The sequence below is a fragment of the Poromitra crassiceps genome, assembly GCF_964638095.1.
Source record: "Poromitra crassiceps genome assembly, chromosome: 13".
NCBI classification, from domain to species: Eukaryota; Metazoa; Chordata; class Actinopteri; order Beryciformes; family Melamphaidae; genus Poromitra; species Poromitra crassiceps.
Genome location: NC_139644.1, coordinates 26,038,700 through 26,061,462, shown reverse-complemented (window position 1 = coordinate 26,061,462; position 22,763 = coordinate 26,038,700). Strand labels below are relative to the sequence as shown.

The 22,763-nt window shown below is 44.3% G+C and overlaps 1 protein-coding gene across 1 annotated transcript in view; it reads left to right on the top strand.

The window, feature by feature from the left end:
* mybpc2a (myosin binding protein Ca) overlaps nt 1-22,763 on the top strand; it is a 42,526-nt gene that overhangs the window by 11,228 nt on the left and 8,535 nt on the right. Inside the window, exons 2-20 of the mRNA XM_083649064.1 lie at nt 1,544-1,627; nt 1,752-1,900; nt 4,111-4,228; nt 4,459-4,507; nt 7,861-7,917; nt 8,356-8,528; nt 9,645-9,777; nt 10,243-10,367; nt 13,795-13,900; nt 14,358-14,521; nt 16,003-16,168; nt 16,714-16,820; nt 16,950-16,979; nt 17,532-17,668; nt 18,105-18,264; nt 18,490-18,594; nt 18,807-18,995; nt 21,269-21,403; nt 21,548-21,715. Of these exons, the coding sequence (XP_083505190.1) occupies nt 1,588-1,627; nt 1,752-1,900; nt 4,111-4,228; nt 4,459-4,507; nt 7,861-7,917; nt 8,356-8,528; nt 9,645-9,777; nt 10,243-10,367; nt 13,795-13,900; nt 14,358-14,521; nt 16,003-16,168; nt 16,714-16,820; nt 16,950-16,979; nt 17,532-17,668; nt 18,105-18,264; nt 18,490-18,594; nt 18,807-18,995; nt 21,269-21,403; nt 21,548-21,715 (2,311 nt within the window). The 5' untranslated portion in view covers nt 1,544-1,587. The remainder of the gene's footprint in view (nt 1-1,543; nt 1,628-1,751; nt 1,901-4,110; nt 4,229-4,458; nt 4,508-7,860; nt 7,918-8,355; nt 8,529-9,644; nt 9,778-10,242; nt 10,368-13,794; nt 13,901-14,357; nt 14,522-16,002; nt 16,169-16,713; nt 16,821-16,949; nt 16,980-17,531; nt 17,669-18,104; nt 18,265-18,489; nt 18,595-18,806; nt 18,996-21,268; nt 21,404-21,547; nt 21,716-22,763) is intronic.

The following is a 22,763-nucleotide window of genomic DNA, read 5'->3' as shown; positions in this document are numbered from 1 at the left end:
AGTAATATTCAGTCTGGGCTAGCATTTTTCAATGTCAGGTGGTACAAGTTGTCCTCTTTGCACGAAATGAGAATGCGCTCTGTAGAAAGGTTACAGTAAATTAGAGCAGCACAACAGCAGAGTCAAGGACAACGTCTGGAGTTAATTCCACTTCAAATCTCTCATCCAGAACCACAGTGAGTGTCATGTAACAGTGCAAGAGTGTAAACATTCAAAAATGTCCCCTGGGTGCCATTCCAGGATCAGCTTTGCCCACTTAGCATTCCAACCGAAACCCTTTAAATCATCCTGAACATCTGAACTTGGATCTGTCCTCAGGGGCACTTTTGATTAAAAGATCAAATTAACTGAGCCCATAAAAGCAGAGAGGGAGAGGCCACCGGGGGGCTCTCTGAATTTATGGAAGCGCATGACCTTATGTGACACCTGACCCTGGATCCATTCTGTCAACAACTGCTTTTATCCAATGGATGTCTACCCAGGGCCCTACTCACTCCCCTTGATTGGTGGCCCGATGTGGCTTTATCTTTACCTGCTGCTTGTCCATAGACCTTCTTTTTCCTTTAGAACTCACATTTGACTCAGAAGGTGAGAGAAACTGTTTATGTACATTAACGCACAGTTAATCTCCTGAGCTCTCCGTAATTAGTGGTTTTTAAAACTTGATTGCCGAAGACATAACTCATTAACAGTTTTGTGTTCTTGGAATAAAAATGTAAAAAAATTGATTTGTTAATTAGAGCCGGATAAGGAAAGCCACGTGAGTGTGAGAGCACGTTGATTTCACGTGTGAGTGTTCCTCACCTGGAGTCACGATTATCACAGGGCCAATTAACGCTTGTCTTTAACAGCACAGCACAAATACTGTACCGACTGACAGTGTTCCCTGCCTTTTCTTTCTTTTCCCCTCCGATGCAGAATTGCCTCCCGATGGTAAGAGAAATGAATACGTTGGCGTCTTTGTAAAGCGTATCCACTGACAAGCAAACACCTTACAGAGGTTACATCAATTTACTTTCAAAAGGAACAGGTGAAAGGATAAAAGGAGCAGCTCATTTTTTTATGGCTTAGATAAGAGCAGTGTACGGCTTCAGCAGAAAGTCAAACCCTAATGTGACGTCTTCAGAGGTGATTTGAGTAGTTTCTCCGTTCCCCCAGGGCCAGCCAATTTCAGGGGCTCCTCGCTCTCCTGTCATTTGTCATAGTGTCCTAAACGGCGTATGCACTGCAACAGCAAAGGCATTACTCAGACACTCTGAATGCTTTTGCCTCTCTAGAGAGACTGTTGTTTCAGTGCTGTAGATACTCTTAAGTTAGGGACAGATCCCCAAGTGTTAAAAGATGGATTTTTAGTGGTTTTAAGACATCCTGCCAAACTTCTTCCCAAATACCCAGCAAATTGGTGAGTCCCAAGTGCTGATATGGCGGTTTGCTTGGTCCACATGTCTTGTGTTGTCGTCTCCTCTCTGTATGTGTTGCATCTTTGATGAGCGCTGGTCAGATCATGTGTTCTTGTACTAATATGACCTCTGTGCCATTGCAGAGCACGTGCCGGGGGAGGAGCCTCAGCTCTCCGAGCTGAGCGGCATGTTCGTGTTGAAGCCCGAGACGGTCATAGCCACAAAAGGTCTGACAAAATCATCTGGCATAAAAATCCTGAATTATATCCACTAAATGCCCCGTTGCATTTGGAATATGTGCAAGTCCACAAATTTGAGGTAATTGCCGTGTCACTTTCTCATGCGCGGCAGGCAAGGACATCACCTTCGTGGCCAAAGTCGACTCCTCCAGCCTGATGCGGAAGCCCACCATGAAATGGCTGAAGGGGAAGTGGCTCGACTTGGGCAGCAAAGCCGGGAAGCACCTGAAGTTCAAAGAGACCTACGATAGGAACACCAAGGTGTGTGTGTGTCTGTGTGTGTGTGTGTGTGTGTGTGTGTGTGTGTGAGTGTGTGAGTCTGTGTGTGTGTGTGTGTGTGTGTGTGTGTGTGTGTGTGTGTGTGTGTGTGTGTGTGTGTGTGTGTGTGTGTGTGTGTGTCTGTCTGTCTGTCTGTCTGTCTGTCTGTCTGTCTGTGGGTGTTTCTTGGTGTCAATTCATAAATTATATTCAATGCTACATTAAGTTTCAAATTCTGTGTTCTACTGTTGTAGGGTTTGGCTGATATGGGTTATTGAAGGGCATCACGATACGATACTAAAATCAATATATTGTTGCTGATACTGGTATTTTTTCATACTGAAGCTGCTGATATTCAATATGATTGATTTTTGATTGATTGATTTTTATTAGAGTGTCATGCATTCTACAGTGCCCAGCCCTCATGGGCCTACAAGACACACATAAAATACAACAATAAAACAATACGACAACGCAACAATGGTACAAATAAAAATAGCACAAATCGCAAGTCAACATCATACTGCTCAAAGAACAAGACAAAATATATTTCATATTTGACCATTTTTATTTCCTGCAGAATTGCATTCCTGTGGAAAAGCCTCTGGTACAGCATTTAGACCTTGGGGAAACTATTGAATCCCTAGACTCAGCCCTCAGTCTTAATCCGTTTCACTCCTGTAAGACTGAGAATATTACTATTTAAATCTTTGCATAACGTTACAGTAGGTGGCGCTGTTGGAAGCCTTGCATCGGAGAACCAATCATGAGTGTTGTGGGCGGGCCTGCTTTCTGGGGGCAGTGACGCTCATGCAGAACCAGTGTCTCGCAAAACATTGCCGCGTTTGCGGAGAAACATATTAATCACTTAGAAACAAACATAACCTGTTAATAGGACGTGTTTCATCCGGCCCCGGCGGCTAGAGGTCTTTTCCCCAGCGATAAGCCAGACTCCCGAGGCTAACGTTACAGAGCCTGCTGATGACTCACAGTAGCAAGCGGACCACTTCCGGGTAGGAAACATTATTGTAAAATAAACCACAGCTATAAATTTTGTTTGGAGCATATCAGCTTCATGCTCTGTGTTAGGACTATGATAAATGGCATTGCCGCTACCAAATAAAATTCTAATAATAAATGTAGGCCTTGTCTGCTGCCGGCCGTTCTCGCCGGGCTCGGACAGACAGTTTCTGACAGTGAAATTCCCAGACGTTTGGTGGCGCAGCTCACCAAACGTCTGGGAGCCGAGACTATTGAATCCCTGGATAATCTATCTAATAATAAACATTCATGCATGAATTTGTATGAAATTCAATCAAAATGTCAATATAGAATAAGAAGTGTAGAAAAAAGGAAAAAGAACGCTGCTTGGCTTCAGGAATCATCTGGAGAGGTGCTCACTGGAGCTGGGGTTCTTGTCCATAAGAAATATGAAAGTAGGCAGTGGGCTCTACTAAAAAGAATCCAAGGCACTCGTCTCCATTGAAGATCAAAAGCCTTTATTTCATGTGGCTTAACCCAATCGGCCTTCATCAGGGGTGAAACAGACAAGAGCACACAGGTGCCCATTATAAGTGATCAGGGGCTGTGGCCTATAGGCCACTCACCTGACCAATCAGTGAAATGCATCCATACAACTACAAAAAAATACAACAGCAGCAGGGATACAGTCAAGCAATAAATGGACATTTATGCTATAAATGAACAGTAGAATAGTTGTGCCTATTTCATGTAACCGTTCATGCTGGGAAAACAGAATTTTAAATGGTAAATGGTAAATGGTCTGCATTTATATAGCGCTTTTATCCAAAGCGCTTTACAATGAGTAGATAGTCTACATTCACCCATTCATACACCAATGGCGGCAGGCTGCCGCGCAGGGTGCCTACACACCATCGGGAGCAAGGAGGGTTAAGTGTCTTGCCCAAGGACACAGCGACGGCAGCTGGGAGGGAGCGGGGATCGAACCGCCAACCCTTGCGTCATTGGCTGACCCGCTCTACCTCCTGAGCTAAAGCCGCCCCAACACAACACTTGACGTGGCACCAACACATCATTTAGTGTTAATAAATCGGCCTGATTTATCTGCAAACCAATATAACGCTCTAGCCCTATTGTACACTCGACATACCTTGCGTGCGTATACGTGTGCGTGTGTGTGTTAATTTAATTTACGTGTGTTCCTAGCCTGTCACTCCCTTCTTCTCTGTCAGATCTACACTTACGAGATGAGCATCATCAAAGTAGTGGATGCGGACGCAGGTGGCTACCGCTGCGAGGTCACCTCCAAAGACAAGTGCGACAGCTGCACATTCGACGTCTCCGTGGAGGGTAGGTCCGCAGACAGACACTCAATCACATTATTGTCATCTTCCATTCGGCGGATCTACCATTACTACGTAACTGGCTTTGTCAGACAATAACTCAGTGAGCGCGATACACATTAGGTCCTATCATTTAGTGACTTAGCGAGGTCATCAGTCCATTATTCCTTTGCCGCTGTGTAATGAATGAAGCTGGTGCAGCTTCTCACAGCTCCTTCTCCTTCTGTCTGCTTTCAGCTGTACAAGAGGAGCAGCAGGCCAACATCCTGGAGTCGTTTAAGCGATCGTGAGTGTCAGCGCTGTAGAGCGTCTAGTCAACATCTCACCCGTCACACCCGTCTCCCATATGCTCCTCTGTAGATTGCTGCCTGTGGGCATCTGTCAGTCTCCACCAGTATCTCCGCCTGTGTGTCGGTCTATCGTTCAATCGTAGCTGACTTTGTGAGAGTCAGTCTGGCCTATCATAGGCCTATCTTTCTCTCTGTCTCTCTGTGTCTCTCTCTTTCTCTCTCTGTCACGTCTCGGTGCGTCTGCCGTCTTGGTGTTTCGCTTCACCTGGAGACCCTCACGCTTTAGTGTTGTTGTCTTTCATAACATGTCTCCGTGACTGCCTCTGAAGGGACTGTTTCTACTTTATATGTAACCGTTTCTCTCTCACTTCCTATTTCTGTCTCTCCCTCTGTTTGTGTGAAGTGTGAACTGTATCTATGTTTCTCGTGCGTCTGTAACTGTATTCTTTTCTTCTGTATTTCGCTTATTCTCAACCCATATTCATTTGCAGGTGTGTTTTGTGTCAGCAGAAATCAGCTGATACGGCACATTCACGCTGACTCCTTGAGTCGCCACATCGCTCGCTGGTTAATTAAAAATATAATTCCGTTCCCTTTATTAGAACTGAAGCCTAAAAGCACAGGTAAGACGAGAAACACATCCTGCAAAAAGACAGCATCATATTGTGTTGTAGACATGATGTCTATATGTTTATATGCAGAATATTGATTTGAGGGAGAGAGAGGGGCGGGGCCAGAGGCAGATATGATAAATGAAAAGTGAAACGCTGGATAGAGAATGGATGAGTGTGTTAAGCACCTTGTAGAGTGGAGGTCAAAGCTCAACCTCCTGGCATCTATCAGGACGTTAAGTAGAGAGAGAGAGTAGAGTCTCCCATGGGATACTCAGTACTCTGTGATTCTGGGTTCTCCTCATCTGTCCTCTGTGTTACAACCCAGCATGTATTACAGATGCACAACCAAATACATGCGGCCTGACTCCATTCTTTGGGACTCCTTGCAGAGAGACCGCAGTGTGTTTCATGAGTGTCCCAAGTTCCCCTTCGTATGCCCCAGGCACATCAGGCTATTTTTTCCTTCTTCGTTTTGTGGCTTTACTGTCTGGTTGGCCAACTGAAAAGGCTTCAAAGGGAACCAGCATAACTTTCTATGGATACATTGGCAATGCAGTCTTTGAGTGTGTGTTGCACAGTGTGTCAGGTTCAACTTGTGTTAGTATCTTGTGTGTTCATAATTTACAGGGTTATGTTTAGTCAGCGTAGATATTTGTACTGAATGGCTTAATACTGCTATACAGGCAAGTGTCAAAATAAAGTATACAGCAATATAAACTGTCTTCTTGTAGTCAGGTGTTAGACTATCTCAGGCACTGCAGTCTCTTCCTTATAGTGCTCAAGTGGATTGAGATCTGGTGACCATTATGACCGTGCTATACAGCTAACATTGTTTTCATGCTCGGCCAACCATTTAGTGTTGGCTTGTGCCCCGTGGATGAGAGCATTATCATCCTGGAGGATTCTTCTCCCACAGGGATAACAGACAACATGGATGGATGTTATCCTTGGATGAACCATTCATCCATAGGAGGAACATCATCACGCAGAATGACTTTGTGTTTATTGGCGTTTACCTTGCCCTCTAAGGGGTTCAGTGGACCGGAGCCATGCCGTGAAAACACACTACACACCATAAGAGATCTGCCAGAGTAAGTCACAGTGGAAAACAACAAGCCAATAAAGGTGTGTAGATGTTTATTGGCGTGTGCCACACATCGTACTTGTCAGCTTGTTGAGAAGAGGGTGACTGATGACTCACGACCACGTGACTTTTTTTCCTCCACCACTTCTTTTTTGGGTGTAACAAAAGTGATATGCACTGCAGCCCACAGCCCACAGTGTTGCTTTCTGTGAAGTTCTCAACAGATAGTTACCTCCACCAAGGAGGTTATGTTTTCGGTTTTGTTTGTTTGTCTGTTTGTTAGCAGGATTACGGAAAAACTACTGGGCTGATTTTCATGAAACATGGTGGAAGGGTGTAGCATGGCCCTAGGAAGAACCCATCAAATTTTGGGGCGGATCTGATCCAGGTCACGGGAGGGTTCTGATCCGAGTTACACAATTTCCATATCATAGCAGACTGGAGTATTGCCCTTGGCGGAGGTTTGCACTCTCCGAGTCCGAGTGCACTTCTGGTTCTGGATGGAACTGCCTGCTTAGGCCTTCACATTTGCAGCAGATCCGCTGATTCATTTAGCCCTCAGTTGTTTTTCCTTGCATCTTGAACCACTGCACGCACATTAAGGTAGAATAGTACGCACTTCTGTCCACATTGTCCTTGGTTCATGATACCTTTGCCTCATAGACTTCCACGCCAACATCATAGCTGCTGTCCTTAAAAACTGACAGTAAACACCACACCCTGGGGGAATTTATACCTTGTGTTTTTGCTCTGATTACAATCCAATCATCAAGGGTGCCTGTTCATGTTTTTGTCACTGGAGCACCAGCCAATGATCAGCCCTCTCTCAAAAACACTGAAATCTCTTCTTTAAACGATGGCAGCCACAAAAATAAAAAATGAAAAATTGGCATCTTGTCTTGTGTGGGATATTCATACACAAGTCCCTACGCATAATTTGGTGTTATTTACTTAATTATCTTAGGGGTCACCTCCATTTCAAAGCATCTGTTTTTAATATATTTTGCATTCCTCATTTATTCGTGTTTCCCTTATGTTGGCACATACTTGTGCTCGCTCCCCTGTGAACAGTATGTTGTTTATCGCTGTCAAGCTTGCTTACATGTGTCTGTCTGTGATTTTTGTCTGTCACTTGAATTTAGGGCATTAATGGTAGCTTGCACCCTCCATCAAGCACTCTGCTCTATGCTCTCTCTCTCTCTCTCTCTCTCTCTCTCTCATCCTGTTATTACGTCTATCCGAAACTGAGTGTGTGTGTGTGTGTGTGTGTGTGTGTGTGTGTGTGTGTGGGAGGGGGGTGGGGGGGGGGAGTAAGCTTTCACCACAGGCAGTAATTTAATAGAGCCGCACTGTACGTTGTTTTATTTGCTCATTTGCTCATGTTGTCTTTGTTGGTTTTATAATTGTGTCTTGTAATTTCTCTGCCTATAATATTTATAGCTCTGTGTAATCTGGAAGAAAAGGGATGTATTATCAACATGTATTTTTGCTAATGCTCTTTCTCAATCTCCAACGGCAATTCACCAGTTATGTAAATAGCACAGGTTGTTAAACATAGCATGACGTTCAGACAGAAGAACACTGAACTGCTTTCAGAGTTATTTTGCGACTAAACTAATCTTCCAGTTCTTCTCCTTTCTCCCAATCCCAGTGGTGAAGCAGGTGAGGACGCTGGTGATCTGGACTTCAGTGCCCTCCTGAAGAAAAGGTATGACAGATACTTCATCAGCTGCAGCAGTGAGATGCGTCATCTCTTCTTGCACTGTATTACTTATATGGTTGATTGTCACTCTCTGGTTTTGGCCTTTACATACTTCTGCATCAAACCCCTCGCCGAATGCGCAGCTCCTCGAAAATGTGACTCGACGCAGCTGATGCGAACAGCGCGAGTATAATATAATGTAGATGAGGAGATAACAGGAGAGATTGAAAGCTATTACCAAGTATATGTACTACATTCTCTCCTAAAGGCTAACTTCTAGTCATTGAAATCCTAGTGAAATCACACAATTTACTAATTTTGCTGGGGACTCCCCTGCGACCCCTCGTCAAGCTGACGTTTGAGTATAGGGTCTAGCTGCCGCCGGCAAGGCTCCAAGTCGATGCTGACGCACAAGTATCTTTTCCGCTTTACGCACACAAAAAGGGAGAAGAAACAACCCAACGAGCCCAAAGAGGAGGTGGATGTGTGGGAGATCTTGAAGGATGCGAAGCCCTGCGACTATGAGAAGCTTGCCTTTGAGTACGGCATCACAGACTTCACAGGCATGCTGAAGAGGCTGAAGAAGATGAAGAAGGTGGTGCCCAAGAAGTGTGACGGTGAGGAGGGGAGAGAGCAGAGAGGAGCAGGGTTACTGGGCCAAAGCAGTCTGCAGGAGGCAACAAACAAGAGGCTGTAAATACCAGCAGCATTTAAAGGCCTCTGGGGAGAGTTTATACTGCTGGAATGACAGAGGGGGGATATGTGTTAGCATATGCCTGCTTGTGGTTGGCACCTGTGGATTGGGTTTTAAAGCAGTGGTTGAACCATACTAACAGGATAACTTCCTTACTGTCGGCTTTCCTGAGCAAGCTGGACCATACTAACAGGACAACTTCCTTACTGTCTGCTTTCCTGAGCAAGCTGGACCACACTAACAGGATAACTTCCTTACTGTCGGCTTTCCTGAGCAAGCTGGACCACACTAACAGGATAACTTCCTTACTGTCGGCTTTCCTGAGCAAGCTGGACCATACTAACAGGATAACTTCCTTACTGTCAGCTTTCCTGAGCAAGCTGGACCACACTAACAGGACAACTTCCTTACTGTCGGCTTTCCTGAGCAAGCTGGACCACACTAACAGGATAACTTCCTTACTGTCAGCTTTCCTGAGCAAGCTGGACCATACTAACAGGACAACTTCCTTACTGTCGGCTTTCCTGAGCAAGCTGGACCATACTAACAGGATAACTTCCTTACTGTCAGCTTTCCTGAGCAAGCTGGACCACACTAACAGGACAACTTCCTTACTGTCTGCTTTCCTGAGCAAGCTGGACCACACTAACAGGATAACTTCCTTACTGTCAGCTTTCCTGAGCAAGCTGGACCATACTAACAGGACAACTTCCTTACTGTCGGCTTTCCTGAGCAAGCTGGACCATACTAACAGGATAACTTCCTTACTGTCAGCTTTCCTGAGCAAGCTGGACCACACTAACAGGATAACTTCCTTACTGTCGGCTTTCCTGAGCAAGCTGGACCACACTAACAGGATAACTGCTTTATTATAGGCTTTCCTGAGCAAGCTGGACAGTGTAGTAACAGGATAACTTCCTTATTGTCAGCTTTCCTGAGCAAGCTGTATACAGCGTACTAACAGGATAACTTCCTTATTGTCAGCTTTCCTGAGCAAGCTGGACACAGCGTACTAACAGGATAACTTCCTTATTGTCAGCTTTCCTGAGCAAGCTGGACACAGCGTACTCGGTGGACAAGGGCAAGAGGATGCAGCTTACCGTGGAGGTGGCCGACCCTAACGTCCAGGTCAAGTGGCTCAAGAATGGACAGGAAATCAAACCATCAGCCAAGTGAGCAAACCAACACTGTTGAGGGTGTGTGTGTGTGTGTGTGTGTGTGTGTGTGTGTGTGTGTGTGTGTGTGTGTGCGCGCGCGCGTGTGTGTTCGTGCTTGACGTTTCTTGGTGTGTAGGTGTTAGTCCTTCGATGTCGGTCACCATGCCAGTACAGCAACCTTACCCAAGCAAAAAATGTGCAGACTAGTGTATTTGTGGGGGACGTGTGCGCGTGCGTGTGTGTGTGTGTGTGTCTCTGTGTGTGGATTCTTTGTCTCTGTCTATGTGAGTCACCACTCAGCTGAAACTGTTTCACACCTTCTGTGTCTGATTGTGACTAGACGGGTGGAAAGCAGTTACCCAGTATACACTCTCTCTCTCTCTCTCTCTCTCTCTCTCTCTCTCTCTCTCTCTCTCTCTCTCTCCATTTGTCTCTCTTCCCTCCTCGTCCACTCTTCCTCCGTCATCGCCGTGCGCCCAGGTATGTGTTTGAGTGCGTGGGCAACAAGCGGACGCTCACCATCAACAAGTGCAACCTGTCGGATGACGCAGCCTATGAGTGTGTGGTGGGAGAGGACAAGTGCTTCACAGAGGTCTTTGTTAAAGGTACATACATGACTCATCTGTCTTCCAGGAGGCAGAGACGCTCTCTCTCTCTGCTGGGTTTAGCCTGCTGTCACTTGAGTGTTGTGAGTCTTGACAGCTCTGTTCTCCCTCTTGTGTCTCTGTGTGTCGTCTGTTTATTTTCATGCCTTTGTGCCACACAGTAGCGTGCGGCGCTCTGTTGTCTGCTCACTCATTTTTAATGGGTATGCAGCATGAGTGAATTTTTAATGCTCTGTTTATTGTCATGTATCGTTGTCGCTGTTGTGTATGTTTTAATGTGCTATGATATTTATTAGGGTTCGGCTGATATGGCATTCTGAATACTGATATTGTTAAATTTAAATTGTTTATTATTTCCCCCCATTATTGTATTCTTGGCCTCTGAAACAGCATTCAGCACCCAGGAGAATAATCATAATAAGGGCGTCCGGGTAGTGGTAGATTCCTTGCCTACCACCATGAGGGTTGCAGGTTCGAAACCCTGTGTTGCCTCTGGCTTGGTCGGGCATCCATACAAGCACAATTGGCTGTGTCTGCGAGTGGGAAGTTAGATTAAAGGTCCTTCCACATCAGGAGCGTTTTTTCCGTGCGATTAATTCGCACGTCAATAATATTTTCTGAACCTATATCAGTCAATGCAACCGTGCATACCAACAGCGAAGTTTCGCTGAGCGTTATTGTGGTGTTTATTTTTTCGAACCGCGGTCGATTTTTCAGAAATTCGCTTCCGACGTGTACACGACGTGTACACAAAGTGTACACAAATTTCGTGTACACGACAGGTGGGTCAAAACTCGCATCGCAATTTCGTGCTGTATATTCGCATCGCTCTTGATGTGTAAAGACCTTTAGGGTATGTGTCCTGGTTGCTGCACTAGTGCCTCTGGTTGGTCGCAGGGACCTTGGGGGGGCTGGGGGGGAGGAGAATAGCGGGATCCTTCCACGTGCTACATCCTGCCGGTGAAACTCCTCGCTGTCAGATGAAAAGAAGCGACTGCCGACTGCACACATATCTGAGGAAGGATGTGCTAGTCTACGGCTCTTCTCAGATTGGCAGAGGGGGTGGAGCAATGACCAGGACACTGTAGCAGGGAATTGGCCAAGTACAATTGGGGAGAAAATGACAGAAAAAAAAGAAGAAGTTGATCAATTAATCATAATAATCATCATAATAAAACAAACACATACTCGTGTGGAATCCAATCAAAATGTTGCATTATAATCAGTCCAGGTTAAGGGCGTCTCATAGACATCTACTATTGTCATTATACAATAAATATGTAATCAAACAAACTGTGTTATGTTCATCATACTGGACGTGGGTGACACTGACTGGCTGACATCTGATTTTTAAAATGAGGTCAGTATTGGCCAATATCGGTTTACCCCTAATGTTTATATCTCTGTTTATAACTCTTCCCTATGTGTTTGAGTATGGGCAGTTTGAATGGATGTAATTGGTCCACAGCTGCTATGTTAATCCCATGCTCTGCTCGATGTGATCACTACTGCCCATCCTGCTATCACTTTATCAGAGGCCCTACAGGAGCTGTCACCACAGATGCTGTTCCCATGCAGCTACTGTGTGCATGTGTGCGTGCGTGCGTGCGTGCGCACAGGCGCGCGCATGTATGGAGTGTACAGTATTAAGTTTGGAAAAAATACCGTCCCGGTTGCTTTTGCAAACATCTATATATACTAGTACTGTAGGCTACTATATGTACCTTTTGTTGTTGATTTATTTTGACATTAGAGAAAGCAGTGGGGTGTTCAGGATATGGCAGCTAGTCATAGCAGTCACAATACTTTAAAGATGACATAAAGTACCTAGGGCTATAGTGTTATAAACGGATTCTCTCTAGTGTATGTTCTGCTTCAAGGCATCAAATTCAACACAGTCTCATGTGAGAGAAACGAGGAGCAGCTCTGAAATGCAGAATATGAATTGGTTAGGTTAGGTTAGGTTTAGGCGGTGGGGTTATAGGCAACCGAAACAATTTGGTTATGTTTAGGGTAGGGTTTTACTCGTGGTTAAATAAGAAAAACTGAAAGTGACAACTTCAGTTGAAAACATCTTTGCATGAGTTGCGAATGAACCCAGGTCGGTTGAAGGTAAACGTATACGCCCATCAGACAGACGCCTAACAGAGAATGAACCCAGGTCGGAGTTGAAGGTAAACGTTTACGCCCATCGAAACCTTTCCTTTCCTTCCTTTGTTGTAGGTCTGCACTATTTCAATCACATCATCTGTTGTTGGTGGGGAAACTCTTTGTGCACAGAGCATGTTATCTGCATTTCAAGACATCGTGCTCATTTTGCTAAATTTGGTGAAATTGCCACCAAAGTGTAGTGAACTGAAGTGAATATGAAGTGTGAAGGGGGACTGGATGCTGACGGTGACAGATAGCTGATCCTAGCAGAGCATTAAGCGTCACACAATGTGGTTCCCCCTCTGCCTCTGGAGACCTGAGGTGCCTTCCACCTCCAGAGTGACATTAATAAGGACTTGAGGAGTACTGTTGTGCTGTTGTGGGCGTTGTATCAAATCCCAGAGTGGCCTTGTACATGTCCCGCGTGTTAGTCTTGTTCTCCCTCATTAGGGTAGAAGACAGAACTACCTGTCAACCACCATTCATCCCCAGAGGTGGAAAGACTACTGAAACATTTTGCTCAAGTAGAAGTACTGCTACTTTGATTCTTGAAAGAAATTGTATATTTTTGGGGTGGGGGGGGAATCGATAAAGCATAGTATCGCAATATTTTGTGTGTGGCAATATTATATCGATACACAAAGCCAATCAATATTTTATTATATAAATTGTCAGTTGCATGGAGGAGTAAGAACCGGCTCGAGGTAGAGACGCTGCTCCTTCGCATAGAAAGGAGCCAGTTGAGGTGGTTTGGCATCTGGTAAGGATGCCACCTGGTCGCCTCCCTACGGAGGTGTTCCAGGCACGTCCCGCTGGGAGGAGACCACGGGGCACAAGTCCCGCTGGGAGGAGACCACGGGGCAGACCGTGGAGAGGTGGAGAGATTATTATAACTCCATGCTAGCCTTGGAATGCCCCGGGATCCCCCAGGCAGAGCTGGCTAATGTGGCGAGGAAGTTTGGGGTCCCCTGCTGGAACTGCTGCTTTTCCGATCCTGGATAAGCGGTTGAAGTGGATGGATGGACAAAATGTAACAACAAACCTAACAAACCTATACTTACCGATACTTTCCACCTCTGTTCATCCCCTACTACTAACGTTATATCATGTGCACCATATGTCTTTTCTTGCCTTCCTCATGTTTATGGTCAGTGTTGTGGTTATTTAGAGTTTTATACAGTTTTGTAATGGCTTAAGGTGCCCAGTATGGGCTAGTTTGACCGCTGCTATTTTGAATGAGATGAGGTTTGACTTGAAGCCTGCTGTTTGTCTTCAGAGCCCCCGGTCACCATCACCAAGCTGCTGGACGACGTCCACACCTTTGTGGGTGAGAAGGTGGAGTTCGAGGTGGAGGTGTCCGAGGAAGGAGCTAATGTGAAATGGTGAGGCGGTCATCTTTTGCCCTTCAAATCATGGAGGAATCATTTAATCAGTAAACACAGTCAGCCAATGCATCTGTTGTTGTGATTTAATGTTCAGACATACTGTACACAGACATCCTGGCTATAATGATCTGGGAAACTCAAACCTCTTTTGAGTTGGCTCATGTAATAAAAACATACAACCTTGAATCCTTGGTCCTTGAAGGCTCGAGCCATGTAGAACATTGTAGGCTTGTCCATTACCTCTCCCAGTTCTCTCTATTAAGTGTTCGCTAAAGTGCGCATGTGCGTGTGTGTGTGTGTGTGTGTGTGTGTGTGTGTGTGTGTGTGTGTGTGTGTGTGCGCGTGCGTGCGTGTGTGCGTGTGTGTGTCTGCGTGTGTGTGTGTGTGTGTGTGTGTGTGTGTGTGTGTGCGGCATGTGTGTGTATGTGTGTGTGTGTGTGTTCTCTCTGCTCAGGATGAAAGATGGAGAAGAGTTGACGAGAGACAGTTCAAAGTACAGGTTTAAGAAGGACGGGAAGAAGCACGTCCTGATCATAAATGAAGCAACCAAGGAGGACATTGGGATGTACCAGGTCTTCACCAACGGTGGAGAGTCGAAAGCCGAGCTGGAGCTGGAAGGTACCAATTCATGTCACTTCTGGCAAATAACCAAGATGGCGACGGTGAAAATTTGGAGGCTTCAAATCTCGAGTCCATATATATATTTATATGGTTTTTAGCTAATTCAACTGCATTCTAATGTTTTGAGAGGGTGATGATAACAAAAGTAACAATTTATTCTTGGTAATCTGCAATTGAAAAATAGTAAATTGTTACACTATTATTAGGACAAATAATATTACGGTAACCCGTTTCTAAGTAATTAGTTACCGTAATTCTGCCAATAAGAGCCCGGGTGCTTATTACTGTATGCTAAATCAACTTGGACCCCGGGCGGTAAAAGGAAGACAGGCGGCAATAGAGTCAGGCGGTTATTTACATTTTGACATAATTGAGCCAGGCAATTATTATTTTTTGAACAGAAATGCCTGCTCAGCAAAAATGGAAAGTATCAAATTTCTTATTTAAACCAGTGAGATAGTACTTAGTACACACAAGAGGGTAGGTACAGGCAGTTTAAACCAGTGAGATAGTACTTAGTACACACAAGAGGGTAGGTACAGGCAGTTTTGAACATGCCTAGTATTGTACAATGGACTAGAATGAACGAAAACAACTGATAGCCTTCATCTTCATCGTCATCATCATCATCATCATCCAACTACCTTACGGTATCAGTTCATTGCTCTCCTCTTCTCCCTCTGCCAAACAGCCATACCATATTTTAAACAAATAACATTAGCCTACCGCTCACACATTCAGTTGTTTGTGTTTCATTGGAAAGAAGTGATAGCAACGTTATTAGTCTCGCTTGCCAGATACTCCCAGCAAAGCAACATAGAAGGCACACTAACGTAGCTACCAAGCTAACGCCAAACAAACAAACAGCACTGCAGCACTAGACAAAACAAGCAGACTTACCAAATACCGGTAGGTAGACTCCAAGTTTCCAATACATGTCCAGTATAATGGGTATAATCCATACTGCATTTATGATCGCTGTTCCGCTGAGAGAAATGCACTTTTACAAGGCACAACTGTAACATTACGCTACGTTAGCGTAAGTTGCCCACCGCTCTCGGTTAGACAGCATCTCCAGCACGTTGCCTACAGGAATCCGTACCATTAAACAATGTGGTATACATACTTGAAACATGTCGGTTACAGTATGTATGAATAAAATATAAAACTGTCTGACAGGAGGAGAAACTTCCGCCTGACTTCCTCCAAAACAACGTCATTACCGTAAGTGACTGAATTTAGTCAACACAAAAACATACAGTACAAAAAAACATATTTATTCTAATAAATGCCCCGGCGGCAAAATGAGTCAGGCGCTTATTATGCTAAATCAATTTGGACCCGGCGGGAAATGGAAGACCCGGCGGCAATTAGAGTACAGGCGCTTATTGGAAGAATTACGGTATGAAAGTTGATTAAACTATAATAAAAAAAAAAGTTTCCCCTTCATCATCTATGTCTTTCTGTCTATGCTGCAGATAAGGAGCTGGAGGTTCTGCAGAGTATCGCTGACCTGACGGTGAAGGCTGCTGAGCAGGCCGTGTTCAAGTGTGAAGTGTCCGATGAGAAAGTGACGGGGAAATGGTTCAAAGATGGCGTCGAGGTCCTGCCCGGCAATCGCATCAAAATTTCACACGTTGGAAGGTATCATGTCACACTGCCGTACACACACACACACACACAATCTCATTTTTGAGGTCTTTACATGCATTCCCTGGAGGCTGACCCTAACCGTAACCACTACTTGCCCTAACGTTAACCTAACCATAACCTAAACCACTGACCCCAAAATCAGCTTTTTACCAATTGCACCCACTGTCCCCAATCACTTGGTCTTAATTTGGGTGTGTGTCCCCAATTCCTACTTAAGTAAACACACACATACACAGGTGTTTGTACACACACACACACACACACACACACACACACACACACACACACACACACACACACACACACACACACACTCATGCACAGGATCTATATGTCACAAATTTACAATTTCCTTCGATCAGATGGCAGGAGGTATGCTAAGGCACCGGCGGTCACACAAGGTGAAAGCCATTCAGTATGTTTCTCACGCCGCGATATCGCATTATGGAGTATGTTGCCAGGGAAACCGTGTTTTGCATAATTGTGGGTCACGATGAGTGTTGTCTCCTTGGTAACATCTGGTAACGTGTCCCCAGGACCCACAAACTGACGATTGATGACGTGAAGCCTGAGGATGCTGGGGATTATACCTTTGTTCCCGACGGCTATGCACTTTCTCTCTCCGCAAAACTCAACTTCCTAGGTGAGGAGATAGACAGTCCTAAAAAAATTAGACCGGATTGATATGAGAGATCTATTTCTGAATTATATAAGCAAAAATCTCAAAGTTTGAATAACGCTGATTCTTTTCTTTTTTTTCCATTTCCCTCAGAAATCAAGATTGACTATGTTCCCCGGCAAGGTAATCAAGTGCGGCTTTTTGCAAAATACATAAAACATTTGTCATTGGCTAACTGCACTACATTGCTAAACCATAGCAAACCCTCCTCATGTTTTTATGAGCGTGCCAAAGTAGAAACTTCAATGGTAAAACAAACTGCAAAAACATGTAGGAAAAGCTCATCCTTGCAATTCGTCACAGGGAGTATCACAACCTGAATGTAAAAAGACGAGCCTTCACTTAAAAAAATATGAAAAATACCATCCTAAATAACTACAGGCCTATCTAACCTACCCTTCATGAGAAAAATACTTGAAAAAGTGGTTTGTAATCAGCTTAATACCTTCCTCAATCATAACAATATCCTAGAGAAATTCCAATCAGGTTTTAGAGCCAATCAGAGCACAGAAACAGCCTTCGTCAAAATAGTAAATGATCTTAGACTTGATACTGATACCTTGGACAGTATTTGTATTGGTATCTGCCCTCAAACAGCCTTATTGTTCTACCCCTAATGACAGCCAGCCTTTTCCCTTCCCTTCCCGCTTTCTCTTCTGATGTCGACAACCGCAGATCCTCCCAAAATCCACCTGGACACCGGCCCGGGCAACAAGAACACCATTATTGTGGTGGCGGGGAACAAGCTCCGCCTTGACGTGGAGATCACAGGAGAGCCAGCCCCCACTGTGTGCTGGATGAAAGGAGACACAGTGAGGAAGCACACAGAAGATTCTCACAATTTACGTCACATTCACACACACACACACACACACACACACACACATGCGCGCACACACACACACACACACACACACACACACGCGCACACACACACACACACACACACACACACACACGGACTGCCTACTGCCTTTGTGCGTCAATCAGAATATCCAAACATTAGTGAAAAATGAACTTGTGTGGGAAGGTTGAATCAATTCAGCTGCTGCGCTCATCAGGCGAAACCATCTCTCCTTTCTCTCTCTCCATCTCTCCCTCCCTCTCTCTTTTGGCATTGTTAGGTCGTTCTGTTTTTAGGATAAGTTGACTGTTCATTAAAGGAACATCAAAAGTCTCTCTCTCTCTCTCTCTCTCTCTCTCTCTCTCTCTCTCTCTCTCCCTCCCTCGCTCTGTCCTGCCTGGAAGGTGATAACGGAGGCAGAGGGCAGAGTTCGGGTGGAGACGAGGAAGACCCTGAGCAGCTTCGTTATCGAGGGGGCGGAGAGAGAGGACGAGGGCAGGTACTCCATCACCGTGACCAACCCCGCTGGAGACGACAAGGCCGAGCTCTTTGTCAAGATCGTGGGTCAGTGGCTCTCCGTCACGTTCACGCTCATTTTCTCTCGCTCGCTTCCTCCGATTCCACGCTTTCTATTGATATAATCCAGATGTTACTCATTGAGTGTGTGGGAGCCTCCCACACGGGAGGGCTTTTGTTAAGAACAAAACCACTTCCTCACACTCTTTCATACCCTCTCATTTGTCTTCTCTTTCGCTTTCCTCTCCTTCCATCTCCAACCTGTCTCTCCAGATGTGCCCAACCCTCCTGAGAATGTCAAATGCGCATCAGTTGGCGAGGACACTGCCTCGATCACATGGGACCCGCCTGCATTTGACGGTGGAGTTCCCATTAAAGGTAGTGCCCACAAGCCGCAACACACAGCATCTGATGTTCACATCTGATGTTCACATCTGATCTTCACATCTGATGTTCACATCTGATGTCTGCTTCCCACGAGAAAGCACTGTTTTTGGAGAGCATTGTATTCATGACACTGCAGTGTTACTCACTTTCGAAGAGCACTGAGGTCGCTTTGACCTCTCTGTGTTTTGATACGCTTCCTCCAGGATACCTGATGGAGAGGAAGAAGGTCGGCTCGGCCAGGTGGACCAAGCTCAACTTCGATGTTTATGAGTCCACCACGTACGAGGCTAAGAAGATGATTGAAGGCGTACTGTATGAGATGAGAGTGTTTGCCGTCAACGGCATTGGCATCTCTCCGCCCAGCACAACCTCAAAGCCCTTCATGCCCATTGGTGCGTTGCCATTTGTCATTAGCCGAATGGCTAATTAGCAGAGGCTTTTCATATTATATAACATATTAACCCTACCTCCCATCCAATTTACACTGGGTATTAACATATTAACCCTACCTCCCTTCACATTTACACTGGGTATTAACATATTAACCCTACCTCCCTTCACATTTACACTGAGTATTAACATATTAACCCTACCTCCCTTCACATTTACACTGAGTATTAACATATTAACCCTACCTCCCTTCCCATTTACACTGAGTATTAACATATTAACTCTACCTCCCTTCACATTTACACTGAGTATTAACATATTAACCCTACCTCCCTTCACATTTACACTGAGTATTAACATATTAACCCTACCTCCCTTCACATTTACACTGAGTATTAACATATTAACCCTACCTCCCTTCACATTTACACTGAGTATTAACATATTAACCCTACCTCCCTTCCCATTTACACTGAGTATTAACATATTAACTCTACCTCCCTTCACATTTACACTGGGTATTAACATATTAACCCTACCTCCCTTCACATTTACACTGAGTATTAACATATTAACCCTACCTCCCTTCACATTTACACTGAGTATTAACATATTAACCCTACCTCCCTTCACATTTACACTGAGTATTAACATATTAACCCTACCTCCCTTCACATTTACACTGAGTATTAACATATTAACCCTACCTCCCTTCACATTTACACTGAGTATTAACATATTAACCCTACCTCCCTTCACATTTACACTGAGTATTAACATATTAACCCTACCTCCCTTCACATTTACACTGAGTATTAACATATTAACCCTACCTCCCTTCACATTTACACTGGGTATTAACATATTAACCCTACCTCCCTTCACATTTACACTGAGTATTAACATATTAACCCTACCTCCCTTCACATTTACACTGAGTATTAACATATTAACCCTACCTCCCTTCCCATTTACACTGAGTATTAACATATTAACCCTACCTCCCTTCACATTTACACTGAGTATTAACATATTAACCCTACCTCCCTTCCCATTTACACTGAGTATTAACATATTAACCCTACCTCCCTTCACATTTACACTGAGTATTAACGTATTAACCCTACCTCCCTTCACATTTACACTGGGTATTAACATATTAACCCTACCTCCCTTCCCATTTACACTGGGTATTAACATATTAACCCTACCTCCCTTCACATTTACACTGAGTATTAACATATTAACCCTACCTCCCTTCACATTTACACTGGGTATTAACATATTAACCCTACCTCCCTTCACATTTACACTGAGTATTAACATATTAACCCTACCTCCCTTCACATTTACACTGGGTATTAACATATTAACCCTACCTCCCTTCCCATTTACACTGGGTATTAACATATTAACCCTACCTCCCTTCCCATTTACACTGGGTATTAACATATTAACCCTACCTCCCTTCCCATTTACACTGAGTATTAACATATTAACCCTACCTCCCTTCACATTTACACTGAGTATTAACATATTAACCCTACCTCCCTTCCCATTTACACTGAGTATTAACATATTAACCCTACCTCCCTTCACATTTACACTGAGTATTAACATATTAACCCTACCTCCCTTCCCATTTACACTGAGTATTAACATATTAACCCTACCTCCCTTCACATTTACACTGGGTATTAACATATTAACCCTACCTCCCTTCACATTTACACTGGGTATTAACATATTAACCCTACCTCCCTTCACATTTACACTGGGTATTAACATATTAACCCTACCTCCCTTCACATTTACACTGGGTATTAACATATTAACCCTACCTCCCTTCACATTTACACTGGGTATTAACATATTAACCCTACCTCCCTTCACATTTACACTGGGTATTAACATATTAACCCTACCTCCCTTCACATTTACACTGAGTATTAACATATTAACCCTACCTCCCATCCCATTTACACTGAGTATTAACATATTAACCCTACCTCCCATCCCATTTACACTGAGTATTAACATATTAACCCTACCTCCCTTCACATTTACACTGAGTATTAACATATTAACCCTACCTCCCTTCACATTTACACTGGGTATTAACATATTAACCCTACCTCCCTTCACATTTACACTGGGTATTAACATATTAACCCTACCTCCCATCCCATTTACACTGGGTATTAACATATTAACCCTACCTCCCTTCACATTTACACTGGGTATTAACATATTAAATAGCTCCTCTCTCCCTCAGCCGCCACCAGCGAGCCCACTCGTCTCATGGTGGAGGATGTGACAGACAGTACCTGTGCGCTCAAGTGGCGTCCTCCAGACAGGATCGGAGCAGGTGGCATCAATGGCTACATCATTGAGTACTCCAAAGAAGGAAGTAAATACACGCAAAATGCTTGACCGGACAATTGATGGGCAACAATATCAACTCCCGAATTCTGGATATTTTTTGTAAGATTATTTGGATCGTTTCTCATTTTCTGATCCTTGCTTGCTCTGCTGGCTTCGGCTTATCCCTCAGGTGATCAGTGGGTGCAGGCCAATGAGCAACCGGTGGACAGGAACCACTATCGGGTGAAGGGTCTCCCAGTGGGAGAGAAGTTGCTGTTCAGAGTGGTGGCCATCAACATGGCTGGACGCAGCCCCCCCGCCGTCCTGTCACAGCCAGTCACTATCAGAGAGATCATGGGTCAGAGACAAGTGTTTTCACTTCACGTTTTCTACACATACTCCACCAATGTGTGAATTTGCAACAAATATTCTACAACTTTCCTACACACCCACAACTGTTGCTATAAATATAAACAGTAAGCTTACTGCTTACTGTATGTGTCGCTTAGCAACCACGTTGTTTAGCTACTGTTTTGGTGTGTGTGTGTTCGTGTGTGTGTGTGTGTGTGTGTGTGTGAGACATAGCATTACAAAACAAAGTGACATAAAAGACGAATAAGATAAGATAACATAATGGACAGACATCCAGACAATAACATAACAGTTACATTGATGTGTGTGATGATAACGATGACAAGAGTCCGGGAGCAGAGATTACAGGTTGGATACAGTGTGTCATGTGTGGTGGGGAGAAAAAAGAAAAAGAAGAGGGAGATAAAAGTATATAGTGTTGTTAGTGTTGTAGCAAAAACAAATATATGACGAAAACAATATAATATAATATAGCTTAACATACTGTATTATATTAGAATATATTAGAATATAATGACATCATAATAATTGACACTACATATACGGTATGGCAAAGAGGAGTGAGGCAAGACCAGGGCACCAGAGAGGCGAGCGAGAGGCTCCCCCACTGGGGTTTAGCTACATGCTAGTTGGGGGAAAAATACATTTAATTATCATGCCTAACAATGCCTCCGTGGTGGCCACTCTAATGGCCGGATTCTTTTGTTTGTTTGCACCAGCAAGAATCCCTGATGTCAAATGAAAGCTGAGAATCCACACATTCCAATGGTATTATAGTATAGATAGTCTTATCACTCTACGAGCAAACCTCACTGAACTAGCAGACAAAGAAAAGCACTTCCTGTCGCAACAGGCGGTGGTAATATGGTACTTGTATCACTGCATCATACTCTATAATGTAGAGTTTAGGTAGTGCATTAAAAAGTAATGTGCATTAAAATTATAGTCTATATCTCTCTTTAACTCATTCTCCATCATAGACGCAACATTCCGTTATTTCAGAATCAAAGCTTCCCCGCAATTGACGCAAATCT